General features: G+C 43.1%; 2 protein-coding genes across 11 annotated transcripts in view; one reads left to right on the forward strand and one right to left on the reverse strand.

The window, feature by feature from the left end:
• Positions 1–19,405, reverse strand: part of Shld2 (shieldin complex subunit 2) — a 91,266-nt gene extending 71,861 nt beyond the window's left edge. For 9 of the 10 annotated variants that reach the window (XM_008771136.4, XM_063275584.1, XM_017600194.3 and 6 more), the window contains exons 1-2: positions 19,237–19,375; positions 17,898–17,952 (exon numbers count right to left, since the gene is read on the reverse strand). The gene's annotated coding sequence lies outside the window, so the exon portion shown is untranslated. 10 annotated transcript variants of the gene reach the window in all.
• Positions 19,406–19,787: 382 nt separating this feature from the next.
• Glud1 (glutamate dehydrogenase 1) overlaps positions 19,788–20,815 on the forward strand; it is a 33,647-nt gene continuing 32,619 nt past the window's right edge. The window contains exon 1 of the mRNA NM_012570.2: positions 19,788–20,402. Coding sequence (NP_036702.1) covers positions 19,958–20,402 — 445 coding nt within the window. The 5' untranslated portion in view covers positions 19,788–19,957. The remainder of the gene's footprint in view (positions 20,403–20,815) is intronic.

Consider the following 20,815-nt stretch of genomic DNA (forward strand, 5'->3'; position numbering starts at 1 on the left):
TAAGGAAAAATAACAAGGAAGATGAACAGGATCGTCTCAAGGATCCCGAAACACAAAAAGTTTATTATAACTGATATAATCTTGCAACAGAGAGGGCAAAGGGAAACACCAACCTGGACTTCTTGTAGGGACTGGACAGACGGATCAGCAGAAACGCACTTACAAATCTTGTAACCCACGTTTGCTTCCCAGCACCTCCCGGGCACCCACATAGTATAACTCCAGTTCACATAGGACACATACATGCATGCATACAGGCAAGCACTCATATACACTGAATAAAATAAATAAATCTTTTTTGTTTTAGTATTAAAAAAATCCTGGGAAGTGCTAATGTGGCCCATACCCGGTAATCGAAACATCTGAAAGGTTATGGTAAAATGTGAGTTTAAGGCTAGCCTAGCCTACATAGCAAGATCTTGTCTCCAAAACAAACCCAAAAAGCACGCACTGAGGATGTAGCGGGGACTGCTTGCATAGCTGCACGGGTCTCTGAACTCAGTCCCCAAGACCACCTAAAGCGGGCATGGCATCACTGGCCAGCTACTAACTATTGAGTGAAAGCAGGAAGACCAGAATGTCAGGGTCATCCACGATCCAGAGAGAGTCCCAGGCCTGCCTGGAATACACCCTGTCTCAAAAACAAAGACCCAACACAACTTAGGAGAAAAGTCATTGTGATAAGAATACAAAATAGGTACAATTAGAAAAAGTAACAAGTAAATACAGCATTTAACACTGCACATAGAAAATGCAGTGAGAAAACCCAATTCTAAAGTCTAACAACACGATGCATGTGATGCTGTGATGAAACTCGCCACTTTGGATGCTAACTTAAAACCCAAGTTCTACCCCAAAGCACTGTCATCTAAAGACTGCACTCACTGCTGTCGATTGACTCAGGCAGCATTCCACTCAGGGACCAGCGACTTTGAGTATGTTTTGAAAAATAACAATGTCTATATCCAAACAAGTTTGAGCAATAGAGGGTTTAATATTAAAGCTGTTTGCTCACTGTGAGCAGGAAACTGGGCTTGAGACGCCTCAGGAGCTGATCATCCAGTTACCCTGGGTTCCAGTTCCAGTTCAGCTTAACCCCGTGAGTCTGAGAACTGGGAGCTGAAGGTTAGGAAGCACACACCTCGGCCTGAGGCCAGACTCTTAAAAGATAAGATTATCTGTAAGACGTTTCCCAGCACCTTTATCAACCTGGAAGAAAACTGATAGTCACCGTGAATTGCTGATGGGGTGGAGGTGGGGTGCTGGGATACGTAAGTGACTTCCCAAACTAACTTGATAATGGAATCTTCTTCATAGGACAACCCTCAAGAAAACTAGTTCACGTCTTTTAAAATAAGTAAGTAAAGAAGCACTGAGAAGGCTGACGGGCACCCTGGGTGCTACAAGAGCAATTTACTTCAAACTGAAACACCTCATCATTGAAGAGCTGGAAAGAGCTCTTAAAGATCAGGAAATACAAGCCTTTTAATCCCAGCACTTGGGAGGCGGAGATGGTAAAACAAACAAACAAACAAAAACAACAACAGAAACCCTCAAAAGTCTGTGAGTTTGGGACCAGTTCCAGGTCAGCCAGAGCCAGAGTTACAAAATGAAACCCTGTCTCAAGATTTAAAAAGAAAAAAAAAAAATCAGGAAGTAAAGAAACTTCTAAGACTCAGGATCAGGAAGCAAACAATTCACACTCTGAGGAAGTACCTAAAATGTCCGATATTCCTAAGATTCCTCCTCAGGCCAACACAGACAGCAGCTATCGCTGGGGAGCAGAGTCTGCCCCCCATGCTGCGTGTGAGCCATCTGCAGTCCTGTAAGCATCTCCAACTGACTCCAGCTCATCAGGCTGGGCTGGGGGCGTCATCCTCCCGTATGCTGTTAGTACCCTATCTACATAAGGGGACATTTATTCATTTCTGCCAGGAAAAGTTCTAGAACAGCTACAGAGTGAGACTGTCTCTGTTTAAAAAAAAAAAAAAAAAAGCACAAAACAAAAAGAACTCTTAAAAAAATACAAAATGCTATCACTAAGATATCTAAAGAGAAAAATAAAAGAATGAGGGTGGGAGAGAAAGAATATGAATAAAATATATTTAAAACAACTATTTTAATGGAAAAAAGCCTAAATATAATAAAAGTGTAGAAAACCCCAAAGCACTGAGGGAGGGAATAAATGCCGACATGAGATGGGTGACGTCTGTTATGCTAAAGATACTTAACTGTAAATACTGTGCTCTAATCAAGAACAATCCTCACTCCCTCCAATGTTCTTCATCTCTCCTGCTAGTAGCCCTAGCTGTCCTAGAACTCGCTCTGTAGACCATGTTAGCCTCAAACTCAGAGAGATCTATCTGCCTGCCTCCCTCTGCTGGGATTAAAGGCGAGTGCCACCACCCCCTGGCTGGTCTAAACTTTTAACAGATGACAAAACCAATATGAGGCAAATGAGACTAGTAGTTACAAAGACCAGAAATGTGAGATGTGAATTCTTTCCAATATCATCTATTACTTTGAAAGAGGCAGAGATGGTTAAACGTGCTATCAAGTCATTTCCTGCTAGCAGAATTACTCCTGGCTCATAGAGCAGAAGCAACCATACATGTTAGTATCTCCTAGACATTAAGAAAAGACACCATGCTTCTTGTTTTAAGTAATTCATGACCTGATGAACTGAAGCACACTTTAATACGCTACAGGTTAGTGTGGTGAAAGACCTTAGTGTGATGAACTGTTAAGTACCACCGCTGCACTGCTACACGGACATGAGGCACACACCACAACATCTTCCGAATCATTACTCACCGCCATAGACTAGTGCTGCTGTCTGCTTTCATCAGAGCAGACTCCGCAGTGGGCAACAGTTACTATCAAGACTACTTGGTCAAACCACTTAGAGTAAGCGAGTGTTAGCCCTAACTGAGACATCTGTTATCACACTCTCCAAGGCTCAGGGACATCATGAAAGAGCAGACAAAAAAAAGAGTATAAGACACAGAACAGCTGGAGAGATGGCTCACAGTTAGGAATACCAATTGCTCTTCCAGAAGACCCACATTCAATCCCCAGTATCTACATGATGGCTTGCAACCAAATATAACTCCATTCCGAGGGGATCTGACATGCTCATCTGGCTTCGACCAGATACTGCATGCATGTTGTGCACAGACATGCATGCATATAAAACACCAATAGACATAAAATTAAAATAGTTTAAAAAACTCTTTTTTCAAAGACACAGAGGAAGGAGGAAGTGCTGTGCATGACAAGCTGCTGTACTATTAAATTCACGGCAGCGGTGACTACCTGTACAAGAATGGCTACAGCAACATCCCATCATGGAAAGGAGAGGTACTCAAAGGCTCTGTCCCTTCCTAAGGACGCATAGGCAATTATGGTTGCTAGGGGAGAGAAAAACAGTCCCTTCAGTGTTGCTGCCAATGATAAGTTACCCATGCTCCAGTAAATAACTACCAACTTATGCTCATGAAAGCAAACACAATTAAACTCAGTGGGTTAAACACACACACACACACACACACACACACACAGAGGCGGGAGTGAGGAGGGAGAGAGAGAGGGAGGGAGGAAGAGACAAACAGACACAAAGGGACAAGGGGAACATGTCTGGAATGAGGGAGGGGACCAGTGTAAAAGGAAGAAAGTCACAAAGTGTAATGCGAGGAGAATATGATCAAAATACATTATACAGACAATGTGTATAAAAATGTTAGAGTGAGAAAAGAAATATGCAGGAACAAAGAGCATGTAGACTTTTCACACACAAGGGAGGTAATATCTATACTGTATTCACAGCATCATTGAAGAAATAGAGTGCTTGGGGGCTGATTGGAAAGTCAGACTTTGTTTCCCTATAGGGTGACAAGCAGTTGTTTAAAGGAGACAAAAGCAGACAGGCAAGTGTCTGAGCCATTTTTAAAAGTCAATTATTTTACCAATAAATAATTATGTTATTGCATATTTATAGGGTACAATGTGAGGTTTTGACCTATGTATGCATTATAAAAAGACAGTAAAGATGATTAACACATCACTCAAAAAATAGGTACTAAATATGTTGCACTTCAGGCACAGTAGAGTGTAACTGACTTAAATACTGCTGCGTTAGCATAAGAACTACATTTCTGGAAAACGTTAATGAATCTGGGCTGGCGGTGTGACTCTGTGGTAGAGTTCTTGCTCAGTACGCTTGAACCCAAGGGTACCATCCGCAACACCACATTAAGAAACATGTGTAATAGTATCTATACCCCAGCACTGCAGAAGCAGAGGCAGAAAGTTCAGAAACTCAAGAGCATCCTCTGTTACACTGCAAACTGAAGGTCAGCCTGAGCTACTTGAGACCTTGTCTCCAAAAAGGAAGCTGGAAGGTAGGAGAGGAGTGGTAGATAGCTCAGAGGGTAAAAGCATTTGGGATGCAAATGGCACAACGGACTTCAATCCCTTCCTACAAAGGAAGGAGAGAATAGACTCCCCCCAACGGTCACCTTTTGACCTCCAAAGGCACACCCAGCCATTCCTACTGGGACTTCTGTATATTCCTACCTAATACGTTATCAGGCTTTGCTAAGACCCGAAAACTCACTGGGTTTTCAGTCTTATTAGGACTGAGGGTTATCTCTACCCACACATCTCAGAGACCTCTGAAGCCAAAAACCAAATGAGTACCAACTGCTTCCACATCCGCTTTCTCACCACTCAGAGCTGAGTTCTGCTGAGAATGGAGCTTTATGGCAGACTTAAGCAAAAGGCAAAGAAAACTAGGCATTAGTAAGCAGAGCTGGGACCCTGACGTCCACATAGTTTTACAAAACCCAGCTTCTCAGTCTGTCAGTTTAAACACATTTCCCACTAGGTTAACTGACATGTTGACAGCTAAGATGATTGAGTTTTTCATTCATCCACAAGTAATTCCCAACAATTAGTCCCCTTTCCTGTTGTGGCCCTGTGTAGCTCCTGTTCTATACATTCTCTCTCCTCTTCCCTTCAGCACAGCCTCCCAAACTATACCTCCTGACAGCCCTGTAAACAGGTATTCTGACTTCTGAACTAACATCATTCTCTAACATGGCAAATTCTGTCTTTACTAAGCCTAAGCACAAACCACTCTACCATTCAAATATGCAGCCCACAGACAGTTAAATGTTCACCACCCATTTGTTACCCTCAAACAAAAGACAATTTCCCGAGGCTTATGTCATCTGTTTTTACCTTGAACGCGTTTCTATTACCCACTGACCCGCTTCTCTATTTTCGAAAGACTTTGTAACCTGGTTCAGAGTCTCCTCACACCCTGGCTCTGCCGCTGTCTCCTCTAACAGCCTAGCTTTACAGTCCGCTTATCTTGACTGTAAGAACCTTCACTCTGCCTCTATTTCAGAAATCCTAGCCAGATCTGTCATAACAGCAACAGTACTCTAACTCTTGAATTACAACATGCAGTGTCTTCTGGTTTTATTTATTCTCTATCAGCCTAATTTCAAAGCCCATCACTTTAAAAATTTACTGCTGTATTCTCTTGTCACATTATCCCTGTGTCTCACTAGGCCACAGAATTTATACCAAGACCAGCAGAATTGTTTTAACTCGCCTTCTCAGATAAGCCTCACTCACACAACTAAACACACCAGGACTGGGGAAAATGCACTGTGCCAATTACCTGGGTACTCTCATCCCACTTGCCTGCACACTGTCTTCACAGCCTTCGCAGAACTCCCTTTCCTCTCAATGTCTTAGATACACTCAGCCTGGCCTTTCTATAATCTCAGCTACTGTCATTCGAAACTTGACTGGGAAAAGGTTCATTAAAAAGGGTGAGGAAGACGCTCAGGAGTGGAGTATTTGCCTAACATGCCCAAGGCCCTCGGTTCAGTCCCCGTCTCTCTCTCTCTCTCTCTCTCTCTCTCTCTCTCTCTCTCTCTCTCTCTCTCTCACACACACACACACACACACACACACACACACACACACACACACAGCTAGCACCTTAGAACCAACATTAGAAGGTTCTTCAATAATAATTTCCTCTCTTCCATTACCATCTCAGATCATTTCTTTCTAGTCAACCTTTAGGTTCAAATACTCCCGGGGCCTTTTGTTTGCTCTGCTAACCTTATTTATATTACCTAGTCCTGGAGATAATAAAATGTACATCTCTAAGTTAGACTTCCTCAATCTATTTAGTATCTGAGAAAGGAGCTTGATGGATAGGAATCTCCCTGCTGTCTCAAATTCCTAAATCAGACGTGCTTCTTTTGCTCCTATGTGGCCTCGTGGTCTTCAAAATGGCCCTTCCAAGACACCCTGGGGTACCAACTCCTCTGTCCTACTCCTTATATACCTCTGTACAGCATCTCATTACAATAATCTCTCCCTCGCCAATAGCCATTTCTAGCCATGCTAACGTCTACCATTTTCAAAGCAAACCTCCCTTTTGACCGCCTTAAGAGCCTCTATAAACTGCCTACCATCAAGTTTTTGTTTTCTTTTTTTTTTTGGTTCTTTTTTTCGGAGCTGGGGACCGAACCCAGGGCCTTGCGCTTCCTAGGTAAGCGCTCTACAAGTTTTTGTTTTCTTTTACATCAAATTTGTTAAAACCTGGTTTGGTACACTGTCTACTTCCGCATATTTAATTCACTCTTTAAACTTGACTTCAGTTCTCGGCACTGCACTAAAAGCACTCTCACCACTGTCACCACTGCTTTACCTGAAGTTACATCCTAATTTACAATGTTTGGTAAAGCTGGATTAAAATTCAGGACCCTGCACAAGAACTGAACACCTTACCATTAAGCTTTATCCCCAGGCCAATACATTCTTTTCTTTTACACACACACACACACACACACACACACACACACACACACACACACACGCAGAGTCATGGAAGGAAAGGAAGAGGGTGTCAGCTACCCGGAAGTGGAGTTATACCCTCCTGACGACATCAGTGCTGAGGACCTTTCATGGCTACCCCTGGGAACTACCCTGTTTCTACACTCAACCCCTACGTTTTCTTGTCACTCCTTTAAATATCACTTACACTTATAGCTGTGGTCCAGATCTGCTGTAAACTCATTTCACTGACACTACTCCCATTTAGCAACTTCATTTGGTTACCTTAACAAATATCTCAACTTCAAAATATACCATGCATGTTACTGTTTATCTTCAAAGTCATAGGAGTCACACGTACTAACTTCCCTTTACCTTTCATACCCAACCTCTTTCAACTGTGCTTTCACTGTGGAACAACCTATGACAGCACCAGGGTCACCAGGTCTCTTCAACCCAGTCTCTACAGAACAGATAAAGAAATTTTTAAAAATATAAAAGGGCTCACACTACCCACTGGCTTTGTTTGACTTGGGTTTAGTTGGGGTTTTTGAAACAGGGTCTTGCTCTGTAGCGCAGGCTGGCATTGAAGTCACACAGTTCTGCCTCTGCTTCCTCAGTGCTAGGATTATAGGTGAACACTACATCTGGCAACACCACTCGCTATTTAAAACTGTTAACCCTTCACACTTGAAGGGAGAGAACTTACTTATTTTGGGGTGCTGGAGATCAAACGCAGGGTCTTCCCAATGCTAGACAAGCATGTAAATACTGTCCTACATACTCAGGCCAGGAAAAACAATTTCTCTTCCTGACAATGTTCTTATTGCAAAATCTCTCTGCGCACTGATCCCGTGGATCAGTGATATTCAACTACTGGTATAAAGACAAATTAATGTAAAATATTGAAGTTAACTGGGTTGCTAATTAATTGTTATCAATTCTTAAGTGAAAGTAAGGTTTGAGACCCTGAGAAATGGCTCAGTGGGTAAAGGCACTGCAGCCAAGCCTGATAGCCTGAGTTTGATTCCCTAGACCCACACGGTGAAAAAAAAGAGTAGATTCCGCAAGTTGTCTCTGACCACCACACTCATGCTCTGACATACTTGCCACACATGCATAAACACACAAAATAAATAATGGGGGGGAAAAAAGAAAAATTGGGGAGAAAACTGATCATTTACAGTTCAATGGTTTGTAATGTACTCACAACTGTGCAACTGTCTCTACCACCTAATTCCAGTGTGTTCTTCACCTCAAAGGGAAGGCCATCCCAAGCCTCCCGTCTCACCTCCTGGAAGCCACTCCTCTACCTGTTGCCATGGAGCTGCCTGTTCTGCACAGTTCACAGAAATGGAATCATGTAATTCTTTGTCTGCCATCTTTGACTTAGTAATGTTTTTTAAGTAGGGCTCACGGGCAGTGTTGCATGAATCAGTATTTCATTTCTTTGGGTGTTTTGTTTTGTTTGTTGAGACTCTCCTGAATCTTACTTAGGCTGTTCTTGAATTCCTTATATAGTCAAAAATGACCTTGAACATGATTCTCCTGCCTCCACCTCAAAGTGCTGCAATGACAGGTGAGCATAGTCTCACCCAGGGTTTGTGGGGCCAGAGTACGAGCCCAGGGTTTCACACGTGTTAGGCGGGCACCTACTAAGCTCTACTCCAAACCCAGGATTTCATTCTTTTTTGTGGGTACTCATACTCCATTGTGTGGAAAACACTTTGTTTATATATTTATGAGCAGACAGACACGCAGGTTTTCAGGTTTCTACTATTGTGAATATGGTTGGCATCGACACTATTACAATGTGTACTCACATGGCGTCAAATCTCTTAGGAATATTGCTAAATCATAGGGAAACACTTTCAGGAACTACCAGGTTTTCCCACTACTGCTGTACATTTTATGTTTCCATCAAGGTTCTCATTTCTCTACATCCCACTGGCACCGGCTATTTTCTTGGTTCTATTATTGTTACAGTCATTCCTAGAGGATATGAAGTAATATCAGTGATTTTTTATTTGCATTTCCATTTTTCATGTATTTTTGGTCATTTATACATGTTTTAAATTTTTTATTATATTTTATTTATGTGCATGTCTGTATATATGTATGTAATCTTTGTGTTTTACTTTCAAGGGCTCTCCAAGGAGACAATCATAAATATTCTGCATTTAATAAGAAAATTATGGTAACTATTTTAAAGGGTACTTCTACTCTCCTCCTTGAATCTTGGTTTTGTTCTGTCTTATTTTGTTTTGTTTTGTTCTGTTTTGTTTTGTTTTGTTTTGTTTTGTTTTGTTTTGTTTTGTTTTGTTTTGTTTTGTTCTGTTCTGTTCTGTTCTGTTCTGTTCTGTTTTGTTTTGTTTTGTTTTGTTTGGAGACAGGGTTTCTCTGCGCAGTTCTGGCTGCCCTGGAACTCACTAGGCTGGCCTCGAACTCAGAGATCTGCCTGCCTCTTTCTGCCAAGTGCTGAGATTAATGTTTGCCACCTCTGGGCTTCCCTGTGTATCTTTAAAGTAGTATTATCCTAAACTATGCTTGTGGTTAAGTATCATTGTAACAGAGAATCGAAGGAGTCTGTCATTTCTGCCTTGGACAAAGGCTAGATCGTCTAACAACATAAAGGCCAGATTAGTGCTCTCAATGCTTCAAACTCCCTGTCTGTGTCCTATCTGTGTCCTGCGCTGATAAAAACAAGCCACAGACAGCAAGTTTATCAGAACATATCAAGAGGATTTCAGCACTTGATTTTGACTATAACACCCACAAGCTAAAGATGGGTTTCTGTCTGTTCTTCTTTCCAACAACACAGCAAACACCAGACCACAAAGCTGCTTATAAGCTGTTACTCGAAAATTGGAAGCATGACCTTAAAATGATCATCATTATATACAATCTCAAAGGGAATTTTCAGATGTTAGTGTTGAGAACACCAAAGCACAAGCATCATAATTCTCATATCATCCTCCACTCAATGTCATCTACAGAAATATATTATCACAATGAAAAAACAAACAGAAAGGTAGTTATTTTCTGTGGCAAGTATGGTAAACACTGTTGGTTGTTATGCTGGTTAGTTCAACTTGACATAAGCCAAGGTTCTGTGGGGAGAGGGAACCTCAACTGAGAAGATGGTTCCACCAGGCCGACCTGTAAGGCTAATCTGACTGACCTGGGAGGGTCCAGCCCACTGCGGCCAGTGCCAAGGAGTGGCGCTGTATAAGAAGGCAGGCTGACCAAGCTGACTATGCATGGTGGCACTTGCCTTTCATCCCAGCACTCTGGAGGCAGAGGTAGGTAAACCTCTGTGAGTTTCAGGCCAGCCTGGTGTACACAGCAAGTTCCAGGATGGCCAGGGCCACAGAGACTCTGTCTCAAAATTCCAAAACAAAAAAGAAAGAAAACTGAACAAATCACAAAAAAAAAAAAAAAGTAAGATTCTTCCATGATCGTAAGAAAGATTCTTCCATGAGCTCTGCTGAAGGTTCGGCCTTGGTTTCCCTCTTTGATGGATCATCAGGATATGTAAGCCTTTCTTTCCCCAAGTTGTCTTTTATCATGATCTTTTATTACAGAAAGATAAAGAAGACTAGAAAAGTTGCTTCAAAGTAATTACTGCTTGGGGAGTGACCTTCTCTTGGCCCTCCCCACAGTCAAGGCATAGACATGTAACTTACACCTAGCTACGGGGGCCTAATAACTGAAGAGGGATGGAAAGGATACCTGTACTAATAAAGGGGTAGGAATTGCCGTTCTGTCTTAGTACTTAGCTGTGCCTGCATGTGACCCCTGGAACTAAGACAGCCATCTTAACCATTAGAAAAATATCACTAGCTATCTGAATATAAATCATGAAGGGTACTTTGGTATCTGACCTTACCACTGACCTTTTGTACTTACGGTGAGAAAGCTCTGCCTCAAGGCTCAACAGGCAACAGTTATCTTAGTTTATGGCTTGAGCTTAAGCCCTTTTTATCTGGATATGTGAAAGCAGCCTAAAGCAAGTATCTCTTCCCTCTACTAGATCCAGTTCTGAAAGTCAGAGTCCTGCTTACCCCTGACTCAGCACACTGTGTCACTGACCTGTATCTTTCCTGACTTTTGAAAACTCTAATTGCTCCCGAGTACAATTACACTCACATCTATGACTCCAAGTAAAATGGTTTCTACCATAAGTCTTTCATGACTAAGGGAAAAGTAATTTTTCCTGTTCCAGTATAAAGGTCCTACCTTTCTACTTAGCTTCATTACTATTCAAATGCCAACACGGTATTAAATTGACCTAATTTTTTATTAAAATCTTTTCACTGTTTTCTCAGCTTCCACTGCATCCTGTTTCTCTCCCTTGCTAGCAGCTGTTCCTTTCCCCATCCATACTCTCTGGCCACCTTCCCCACCCCACCCCCCAGCTTAAATAATGCAAACTCCTCCTCAGGTGCTGCTGCTATCTCTCCTAGGACCCAGAGCTAGGTTTGGTCCTGTCCCTGTTCCTGCTGTCACTGCCCAGAGGCTTGGACTCTCTCTCAGCACTCAGTTGGTCTCCAGATCCTGAGACATGAACTGTTCTTACTGAAGGAGTCCATGTTTCGAAAGGTATGCTGGCAGTCAGGAGCCATACCACAGATTCACACCACAAATCTCACGCAACAGATTTATTGGAAAAGCACAGGAGGGTGGCTGCCCCTGCTGGGGAGAAAAGCAGCCTTAAACTATTTTATTATGTTTATTTATTGTGACCTAGCATTTTTAAAGATTTTTTTTTTTCAAGAGAGAGGTCCTCTGAGTAGCCCTGGCTGTCTGGAACTCTCTCTCTCTCTGTAGATCAGGCTGGCCTCAAACTCAAAGACTGAGATCTGCCTGCCTCTGCCTCCAGAGTGCTGGGGTCAAAGACATGTGCCCCACCATCACACCACCTAGCTTACTTCTTTCTAAATGTGTGTGTGTGAGAGTGTGAGTTTCTATGTGTGTGTATACATGAGTGCACCATGTGAAGGCTACTGGTAGAGGCCAAAAAATGGTCCTGGATCCCTAGGGACTGTATTACAGATGCTTATGGGCTAGCGTGTGGATGCAGGGCACCAAACCCAGGCCACATGCAAGAGTAGTGCATACTCTTAACCTCTCTCCAGCCCATGACCTAACAAGTACACAATGCTAAAAGCATGGTACTACCCAGCTTACGAGCTAGCTCGAACTGACAAGTCTCCTGCCTCAGCCTCCCAGTGATAAAATGACAGGGGCATGCCAACATGCTTGTCTCAGCTCTATTTACCAATTGATTGGTTATAAAAGCAAGTCTTGATGGATGTGGTAGCACATTCTTATAAAACCCAGCATTTGAGGACTGAAGCAGAAGAATCTCCAGTCAAGGCTAGTTGGACATTACAGGAGATTAAGGCCAGCCTGGGCTACAGAAAGCAGAACCTGCGCATCTGACATTATCAGGATTTGTATGTGCCAAAAGATAAGCACAAACCTTTTTTTAAATGACTTTTTTTTTTTTTTTGGTTCTTTTTTTTTTTTTTTTCCCCCGGAGCTGGGGACCGAACCCAGGGCCTTGCGCTTCCTAGGCAAGCGCTCTACCACTGAGCTAAATCCCCAACACCTTTAAATGACTTTTTAAAAGGCCAACTAACATCACTGACACTTGTATCAAATCCCCATATTCTTCCCTTTCATAGGTTTTCACTAATACACCAGGAAGAAACCAGAGAGGAAAGAAAGGAGACTGCGGATATTAAGTCTCAGAAGCAGGGTGAGAGGCTAACTGAGGTGGTTATAACACCAAAGCAGGAACTGGCCAGCTCTCTCACTCAGAGCTGGAAGGGGCCGCCTCCCAGCTCTCCCAGCATCCCTCAGTCCCAATAGCTTCTCCCAGTATGTCTCACAACCTCCCTTGCCCTAAACCTCTCCTAACCAGTGCCTGGGCTTCTGCTTCCCTTCCCCCCAGCCTGATCCCTATATAATCCAGCCAGGACACCTCTTGGCTTCTCTCTGCCTCTCCCCTCTCCTCTATGATCCAGTTTAGGGCGCTAGCTTGTTCAGGATTCTCTCCTCTGTGCCTTCTTCCTTACATCATGCCTGCCTTTCCTTTCATTTTCTCATTCTGGAGGGAAGGCAAAAGAGGAGAAAAGAGGAATACACATCAGATTACTGAAATATAATAAAGCTTAAAAAATTTTAGCTATAATTATTACTATCAATATTTTCAGGGCAGGGGTACAATCAGCCTTAAGATTTCTCATCATATATCAAATGATGATATAAATTTCTGCCCTTCCTGCTAGACTGTGCATACTATTATCATTTTGAGCGGCTAGGAAACAAAATGTTTACAGTACTTATATGGAAGAACAGAAATCATTAAATCTAAAACTTGTGTTTATTTGTGTCTATATAAAATAAAATTATGAACTAAAGGGAAGACATCAGATTAGAAAGAAAGTACTCGGGTTGGGGATTTAGCTCAGTGGTAGAGCGCTTGCCTAGCAAGCGCAAGGCCCTGGTTTCGGTTCCTGAAAAAAAGAAAAAAGAAAAAAAAAAAAGAAAGAAAGAAAGTACTCTTTTTTTTTTTAAATAAAATGTTGGCTTTTTAATGTTTTATTTTATGTATATGTTCTGCCTGCAAAGATGTGAATGCACCTAATGCATGCAGTGCCAGTGGTGGCCTTAAGAGGGCAGTGGATCCCCTGGGACTGTACTTACAGATGGTTGAAAGCTACCTTGTGGGTGCTGGGAATTGAACCAGGGTCCTCTGGAAGGACAGCCAGTGCTCTTAACCACTGAGCCATCTCTCTTGCCCCAGTAAAACTCTTTTTGAAGATAAGACCTTATATAGAGAAAATTCTAAGAACCTTACTAAAGTAACTATCCAAACAGGAAGTCACTTCTATGACCCTGACCTATGTAAGAGAATTAGCATACAATACAAAACTGTTCGTTTACACTGAAAATGGGAATGAAGTTACAAACCACCTGCTTGACACCTGACATATGAGGTCAATCCCCAGAACCCACATGTTGGAAGGAGAGAGCTAACTCCTGCCAGTCATCCTCTGACCTCTATATTTGCACCAGGGCAAATACAAGTTTAATGTTTTACATTCCATTAAAAAAAAAATCAAAAAGCCTAGGGGTGGTTGGTGGTGCACACCTATAATCCCAGCAGTTAAGTAGGAGAGACCAGCAAGTCAGAAATTCAGGCCATGGGGTTGGGGATTTAGCTCAGTGGTAGAGCGCTTGCCTAGCAAGCGCAAGGCCCTGGGTTCGGTCCCCAGCTCCGAATAAAAGAAAAGAAAAAAAAAAAAAAAGAAATTCAGGCCAGCCTAGGCTGTGTACGAATCTGAGGTCAGTATAAGCCACTTGAGACCCTGCCTCAAAAACATTTAAAAGAATAACAGAAGCCAAGCATGGTGGCACATGCCTATAATCCCAATACTTAGGAGACAGAAACAAACAGATCTCAGGTTTGAGGTTAGACTATGCTACAGATCAAATTCAAGGTCAGCCTGCACTATACAATGAGACCATGTCTCACAAAATAGTAAGAAGTGCAAACTAGGAATGATCTTAGCACTTGGGAAGGAAAGACAAAAACATCATGTTCTGATTCATCCTGACTACACACACACACACACACACACACACACACACACACACCAAGTACAGATCTTATTTTTATTAGTTTACTACACATTTTTTGGAATCATAGACTGATGTCTTAAAAGGTAATTCTACAAAAACACTTAAGACAGAAGATGTGTACAAATCTATCAATTAAAAGATATTCCTGCAGTCTTTAGGATTTTTGGTTCCATTCATGATACTAAAGAGCTCAGAGTTTGAAATATGCTCAGCACTGACAAACCGGTTCTATAATTCTACAGAATTTCTGGGTTCCATTCTCATATAACTTTTGAGAACTGTCCCAAATTGATTCACAGATTCAACATAATCATCAAAATTCTGAATTCCTTACAAAAATCAACAAGATCTCAACATTTATATGGAAAGTCAAGTGGCATAGAACCAATCACAAAAAAAGAACAAGGCTGGAATGTAAAACAAAACTGTAGTGAAAGGAGAAAGGGAAAGACAGAGAGAAGGAGGGAGGGGAAAAGGAAGGGAAGGAGGGAGACACTATGAAACCAGCACTCAGAAGGTGAGGACAGACCAGTCTCGGTCACACAGCAAGTTTGAGACCAACCTAGGCCACATGAGACCTTGTCTCTGAACAAACGAAAAAAGCTAGAATAATCAAGAAGTGTGGTGCTGACACAGACATGAATGAGGGCCAGAGAGGTGACTCAGTGGGTAAAGACACTTGCTGCCGAGTCTGACGGTCTGAATAGAGCCCCAGTTGCAGAAAGAGAACAGACTCCTGGACCTGTCCTCTGACCTCCACCTACGTGGGGCAACAGCACACTCTGCTACACATAAGAACAGTTTCAATTAAAAGAACGGCCACGCGGGCAAATAAAATGAAAATACATAAACACATTCAGTCAGTTTTATTTTTCAGACAGTATGTTAAGACGTGTACTATGTATAAAAGTATATAAATCATATTATATACACACATGAAGGCAAGATAACTTAGAAAGGAGGAAAACACTTGCAAACACATGTCTACCAGAAGACTTACAGTCAGAGTACCAAGAGAATTCTTATAATTCATTAATGAAAGGGAACTGAGTGAGGTGGCACATGCCTGTGATACCAACAGTTGGAAGAGACAAGAGATCAGGAGTACAAGGTCATCCATCCTCAGCTACAAAGGGAGTTTGTGGCCAGACTACACTACATGAGACCCTGACTCAAAAACTAAACAAACAAAAGGGCGATCCAGGCACCAGGGCTCACACCTGTAAGGTCAGTACTTACGAGGCAAGACTGCTGACGACTGGGCTACTTAGTAAGTTAGTGGCTAAACCTAAGCTATGAAAGCTTTTCTTTTTTGAACGAATAGGAAAAGAAAGAGTGAGCAAGCCAGGTGTGAAGGTGTGTAACTTTGATTCCACACTCAGGAGGCAAAGACAGGTAGATCTCCTTACGTTCAAGGCTAGCCTGCTCTACACAGTGAACTATAAGACAGCCAGGACTACATGATATGACCACAAATATAAAAGACAAATAATCAAACTTTAAAAATGAGCAAAGGATCTAAATACATGTCCATAAAGCAATGTACAATAAAAGGACAGCAAGATGCTCAAGCTGAACATTCTTAGACCATTAGACTTCAAGGCTAAGCAAATGATTCTACCTAACACCCACTAATGCTATAATCAAAAAGTCAGAGACACTGGTGAGGAGAGAAACTGGAACTCATTTACAAGGACAACAAGAATTAAAACAGTTCAATCACCATGGGAAACAATTTGACAGTTTCTCAAATGTAAACACAAACTTACCATACAGCCTACCAATTCTTTTCCCAGAAGCACCTAAGAGAATGGAAACTTGTTCAAGAATGTTTATAACAGGGGCTGGGGATTTAGCTCAGTGGTTAGAGTGCTTACCTAGGAAGCGCAAGGCCCTGGGTTCAGTCCCCAGCTCCGAAAAAAAGAACCAAAAAAAAAAAAAAAAGAATGTTTATAACACTATTCCTAATTGTTCAAAATAAGTCTAAGGTCTATCAGTGACCAAAGAATTATAAAGATGTTGCTAGCTGCCCAGCTGTGGTGGTGCACACCTTTAATCCCAGGACTTTAGAGAAAGAGACAGGTGGATCTCTGTGAGTTCAACGCCAGCCTGGTCTACAGAGAGAATTCCAGGACAGCCAGAGCTGCACAGAGAAACCTTGTCTTTAAGGGGGGGAAACTGTGACATTGTGGACATAGCTTACTGATAAATCATAAAAGAGGAGTACAGTCAGTACAGCAATGAAGTAGTGACACATGCTACATCAATCAATATACTTTTAAAGATGTTCTGTGAGAGAAGACAGCCTCTAAAGATCATACATACACTGACTGCATCTAAATGAGATGTACAGAATAGAAAATGTATGCAGCCCTTTCAAACTAAATAATTCACCCAATGATTTTTGCTCACATATTTATATAGACTATGTATAAATTCCAGCTCTCTTCTAAAACCTTTTTTCAAGTACTTGAAAGTACAAAAGAACACTACGAGTCAAGAACAGGGCAAGACTGCAAAATAGCAAGGAAAAGCCGTATCAACCTCAAAGGTAGAAAACCAATTTGTCTTTGTTGGTGCCATCAAAGACTAAAATTCCTTTCAAGTTAAATTTTGGTCTCCTTTTGAAATGGAGATTACTATAAATAATTAAAGTGTAATTTGGATATTATTTGTCTGTTTTGCAAAGCAGCCAGATGGAAAAGTAGGTGGACCCAATATATACTTTCTGGATAAGCAAAGATAAGAGAATTGTGGAGTCGGATATCTAAGTTTGACTCAGCCTATTTATTAGAAAGGTGGACATCAACAACGTGCCTCCAAGCCTCAGGCCCTCCCTGTCAGTCAGGAGACACCATACCTCCTTTAGGGTGACAGGAAAACTCCATCTGTGTTCTAGACAGGGGTTAGAGAAAAGTTCACTCTTGTTCTTGGTGGGTGTGAGAGAGATGGGGGAAGGGTTCCTCACTTTATAACCCAGGCTCCTCTCCAAATCAGAGGTCACCCAGCCTCTGCCAAAGGGCAAAGGCCAGTGCTAACATGCCTGCTCGCTTATTTTTAAGACCTACATATATATTCTTTAGATTTGTGCAACTGGCATGTAATGTTAAAATATTACTAAAGTATTTTTAAATAAAAAGCTACATTCTCAGGTGCTGTTGTTTGAGACAAGCCTGAGCTACGACATGAGACTCCTGTCTCAAACAACAGCCTATCAGAAGACACGCTTCCATGCGCTCAGACACTAGTCAGGCGCATGCTTAAACCTCAGGATTTGGGAGTCTTATTCTTTTGAAGCTTTAGACTCTGGGTAGAATGTTCTGTTTCCTGTAATATAAAATCATAAAGTGATGATATTATCAAGTGAAAAGGAAATGTGGTACCTTAATCTTTCCACATCAAGCCAATATCATGCTGAAGGCCAGAGAATCTTTTTTGCTAAAAAACACAATACAGATATAATTAATAGTTATCATTTATGCTGAAGGCCAGAGAATCTTTTTTGCTAAAAAACACAATACAGATATAATTAATAGTTATCATTTATGTTTGATATTAATCATATGAATATAATTAATATGTTTTATTGTATCGATTATTGTTGATATTAATGTAATTACTACTAATACATAACAAATATAACTAATGGTTATGGCTCAGTAACTAAGGTAAGATATAAGCTACACTGGTAAAGAAAGATCAATATTGCTTCAGAGTACACTGAGGTAAATGAATAACTTAACCGGTCTAGGTTGTCACTTATATTTATACAACATTTTAAGAACTAAGAACCTCTCTTCTATGCTTAGTAGATGAACAAAATCATGTAATAGATGAATGAGGCCAGGAAGTACAAAGGTTTACAAAATTGCCAAGCCACTCTGGGGTGATTTTATGAGTAATGCGGCATTTGGTAGCTTGCCTTAAAGAATATTATTGGACATTATCAAGTGTGTGTGTGTGTGTGTGTGTGTGTGTGTGTGTGTGTAACTGAACTCTCTTGTAGTTTCATTTTTGTTTGAAAAAGACATGTATCTCATGTAGCCCAGGCTGGAATCAAACTCTATCCTTCTGTCTCCACCTCTCAGGTTCTGGGGTTCCTGGCATGCAGCACCCAAGCCCAGCTACCTCTGTGAAAACTATAACTTAGTAATCAGATCCTGGACCATTTAAAGAATATATATATATGTATGTGTGTGTGTGTGTATATATATAATATATACATATGTATGTATATATACATATATATGTATGTGTATATATGTATGTATAGAGAGGCTGACTATATATATATATATATATATGAGGCTGAATATATATATATATATGAATACACATACACATAGTGCCATGGCACATTCCTTTAATCTGAGCTCTCAGGCAAAGGCAGACCAATCTCTGAGTTGTTCAAGGCCAGTGTGATCCATAGTCTCAGAAATTATATACTGAGACACTCCTGAGGATGTTATCACATTTCTAGTTTCCTTATCTTACTTTAGGACATGATTCCAAAAAAAAGGGGGGGGGGACACACAGTCAATGGTAGAGTTACAAGACTATGCCGATGTGGTGACTCAAGAAGAGAGGGCTGAGGGAGCTGAAACAGGCATGTTCCCATGAATTCCGGGCAAGCCTAGGCTATAGAGTGAGACCACCATGATTTAAAAAAAAAAAAAAAGTGGCACGCGAGAAAGTCAACAATGCTTTGCATAAGTGTTTTACCTCAAAATCGCTGAATAGTTGACTAGAACAAATTAAAACCTTGTCCAAAGTCAAGGCCAGTGGGATCAGGGACTCCCTCCAGTCCTGAAGCTTCTAGATTTCCCGTCCCTCAACAGCCCGATTCCGGATGAGTCTGGACTCCTCCAACGCCTCGGCGGCTTCAGCTCCGCGCCACTCTCCGGCCGGCCGCATAGCGGGCCGGCACACCATTCCGGCCCAGAGAGGAAAGGAGGGGCCTGGAGACTCACGCGGCCTGGGCTGCTGGCCAGCCCTCGAGGCCTCCCTGCAGTCAGCTTCTACCTAATAGGCCGCCGCGCGTGCACAGGGGGACCGACCTTCCGGGACGCGGACGCATCTTAGAGCTCTCAGGAGCCCGTGCCTCCGGCCCGCGACCGGCGCGCGCCCCCGCTAGCCCCGCCCCCGCGAGCATGCGCACCAAGCCCACCTGCGAGTGCGCGCCGCCGACGCCGACGCCGCACGCGCCGACGCCTGGAGGCCTGGCGAGGCCGCGGCCGAGGCAAGACCCAGCGCCCTGGGCGGCGCGCGGCCGCCGAAGTCCGTCCTCCCGGTGGGGCGACAAGCGGCGCAGGGGAGGGGACAGCCAGACAAGCAGGAAGCTGCGGCTTAAAAGGGCAGCTCGCGCCCAGCCCTTCCTCCCGCAGTCCAGGCCTGCAAGCTCTGATCTTCTGTGCTCCCGCCGCTCTCGCCTCAGCCCGCCGCCATGTACCGCCGTCTGGGCGAAGTGCTGCTACTGTCCCGCGCCGGGCCCGCTGCCCTGGGCTCTGCGGCTGCAGACTCAGCCGCACTGCTGGGCTGGGCTCGCGGACAACCCTCTGCTGTCCCGCAACCCGGGCTCACGCCGGTCGCCAGGCGCCACTACAGCGAAGCGGCCACCGACCGCGAAGACGACCCCAACTTCTTCAAGATGGTGGAGGGCTTCTTCGACCGCGGCGCCAGCATCGTGGAGGACAAGCTGGTGGAAGACCTGAAGACCCGGGAGAACGAGGAGCAGAAGCGGAACCGAGTGCGCGGCATCCTGCGGATCATCAAGCCTTGCAACCATGTGTTGAGCCTCTCCTTCCCCATCCGGCGCGACGACGGCTCCTGGGAGGTCATCGAAGGCTACCGGGCCCAGCACAGCCAGCACCGCACGCCCTGCAAGGGAGGTGAGTGCCCTCCAGCCCCTTTCCGCTCTCCCTCCCCTCGAGACTCCCGTAGCCCGGGCCGCTACTCTGCCCTGCCCAGTTATGCAGGCCGTGCCCCGCTTCGGGCTCCCCCGCCTCGGGTGTGGCAGCCTTAGAGGATACTGATTTTTTTTTTCCGCCCTAAAACTATCACATAATATGCCAGCCTTTTTACTGGGCAAGCCTTTACCCCAAGCCTCTGCATGTGTTGATGCTGACTTCACTGAAGACACTGTACAGCTTTTCTTTAGCGTCGGTGCCCTGTCATAGAGCTTGAGCCCTTAACACCAGCCAGCCGATGATACCAGAACAGAGAAAATGATTTTCTTTCTGGAGTTGAAATCTTGAAAGTTTGATTAACCAGCGCATCCTACTCATCTAAATTAATATAATTT

Source organism: Rattus norvegicus, chromosome 16 (genome assembly GCF_036323735.1).
Source record: "Rattus norvegicus strain BN/NHsdMcwi chromosome 16, GRCr8, whole genome shotgun sequence".
In the NCBI taxonomy this organism is placed as follows: Eukaryota; Metazoa; Chordata; class Mammalia; order Rodentia; family Muridae; genus Rattus; species Rattus norvegicus.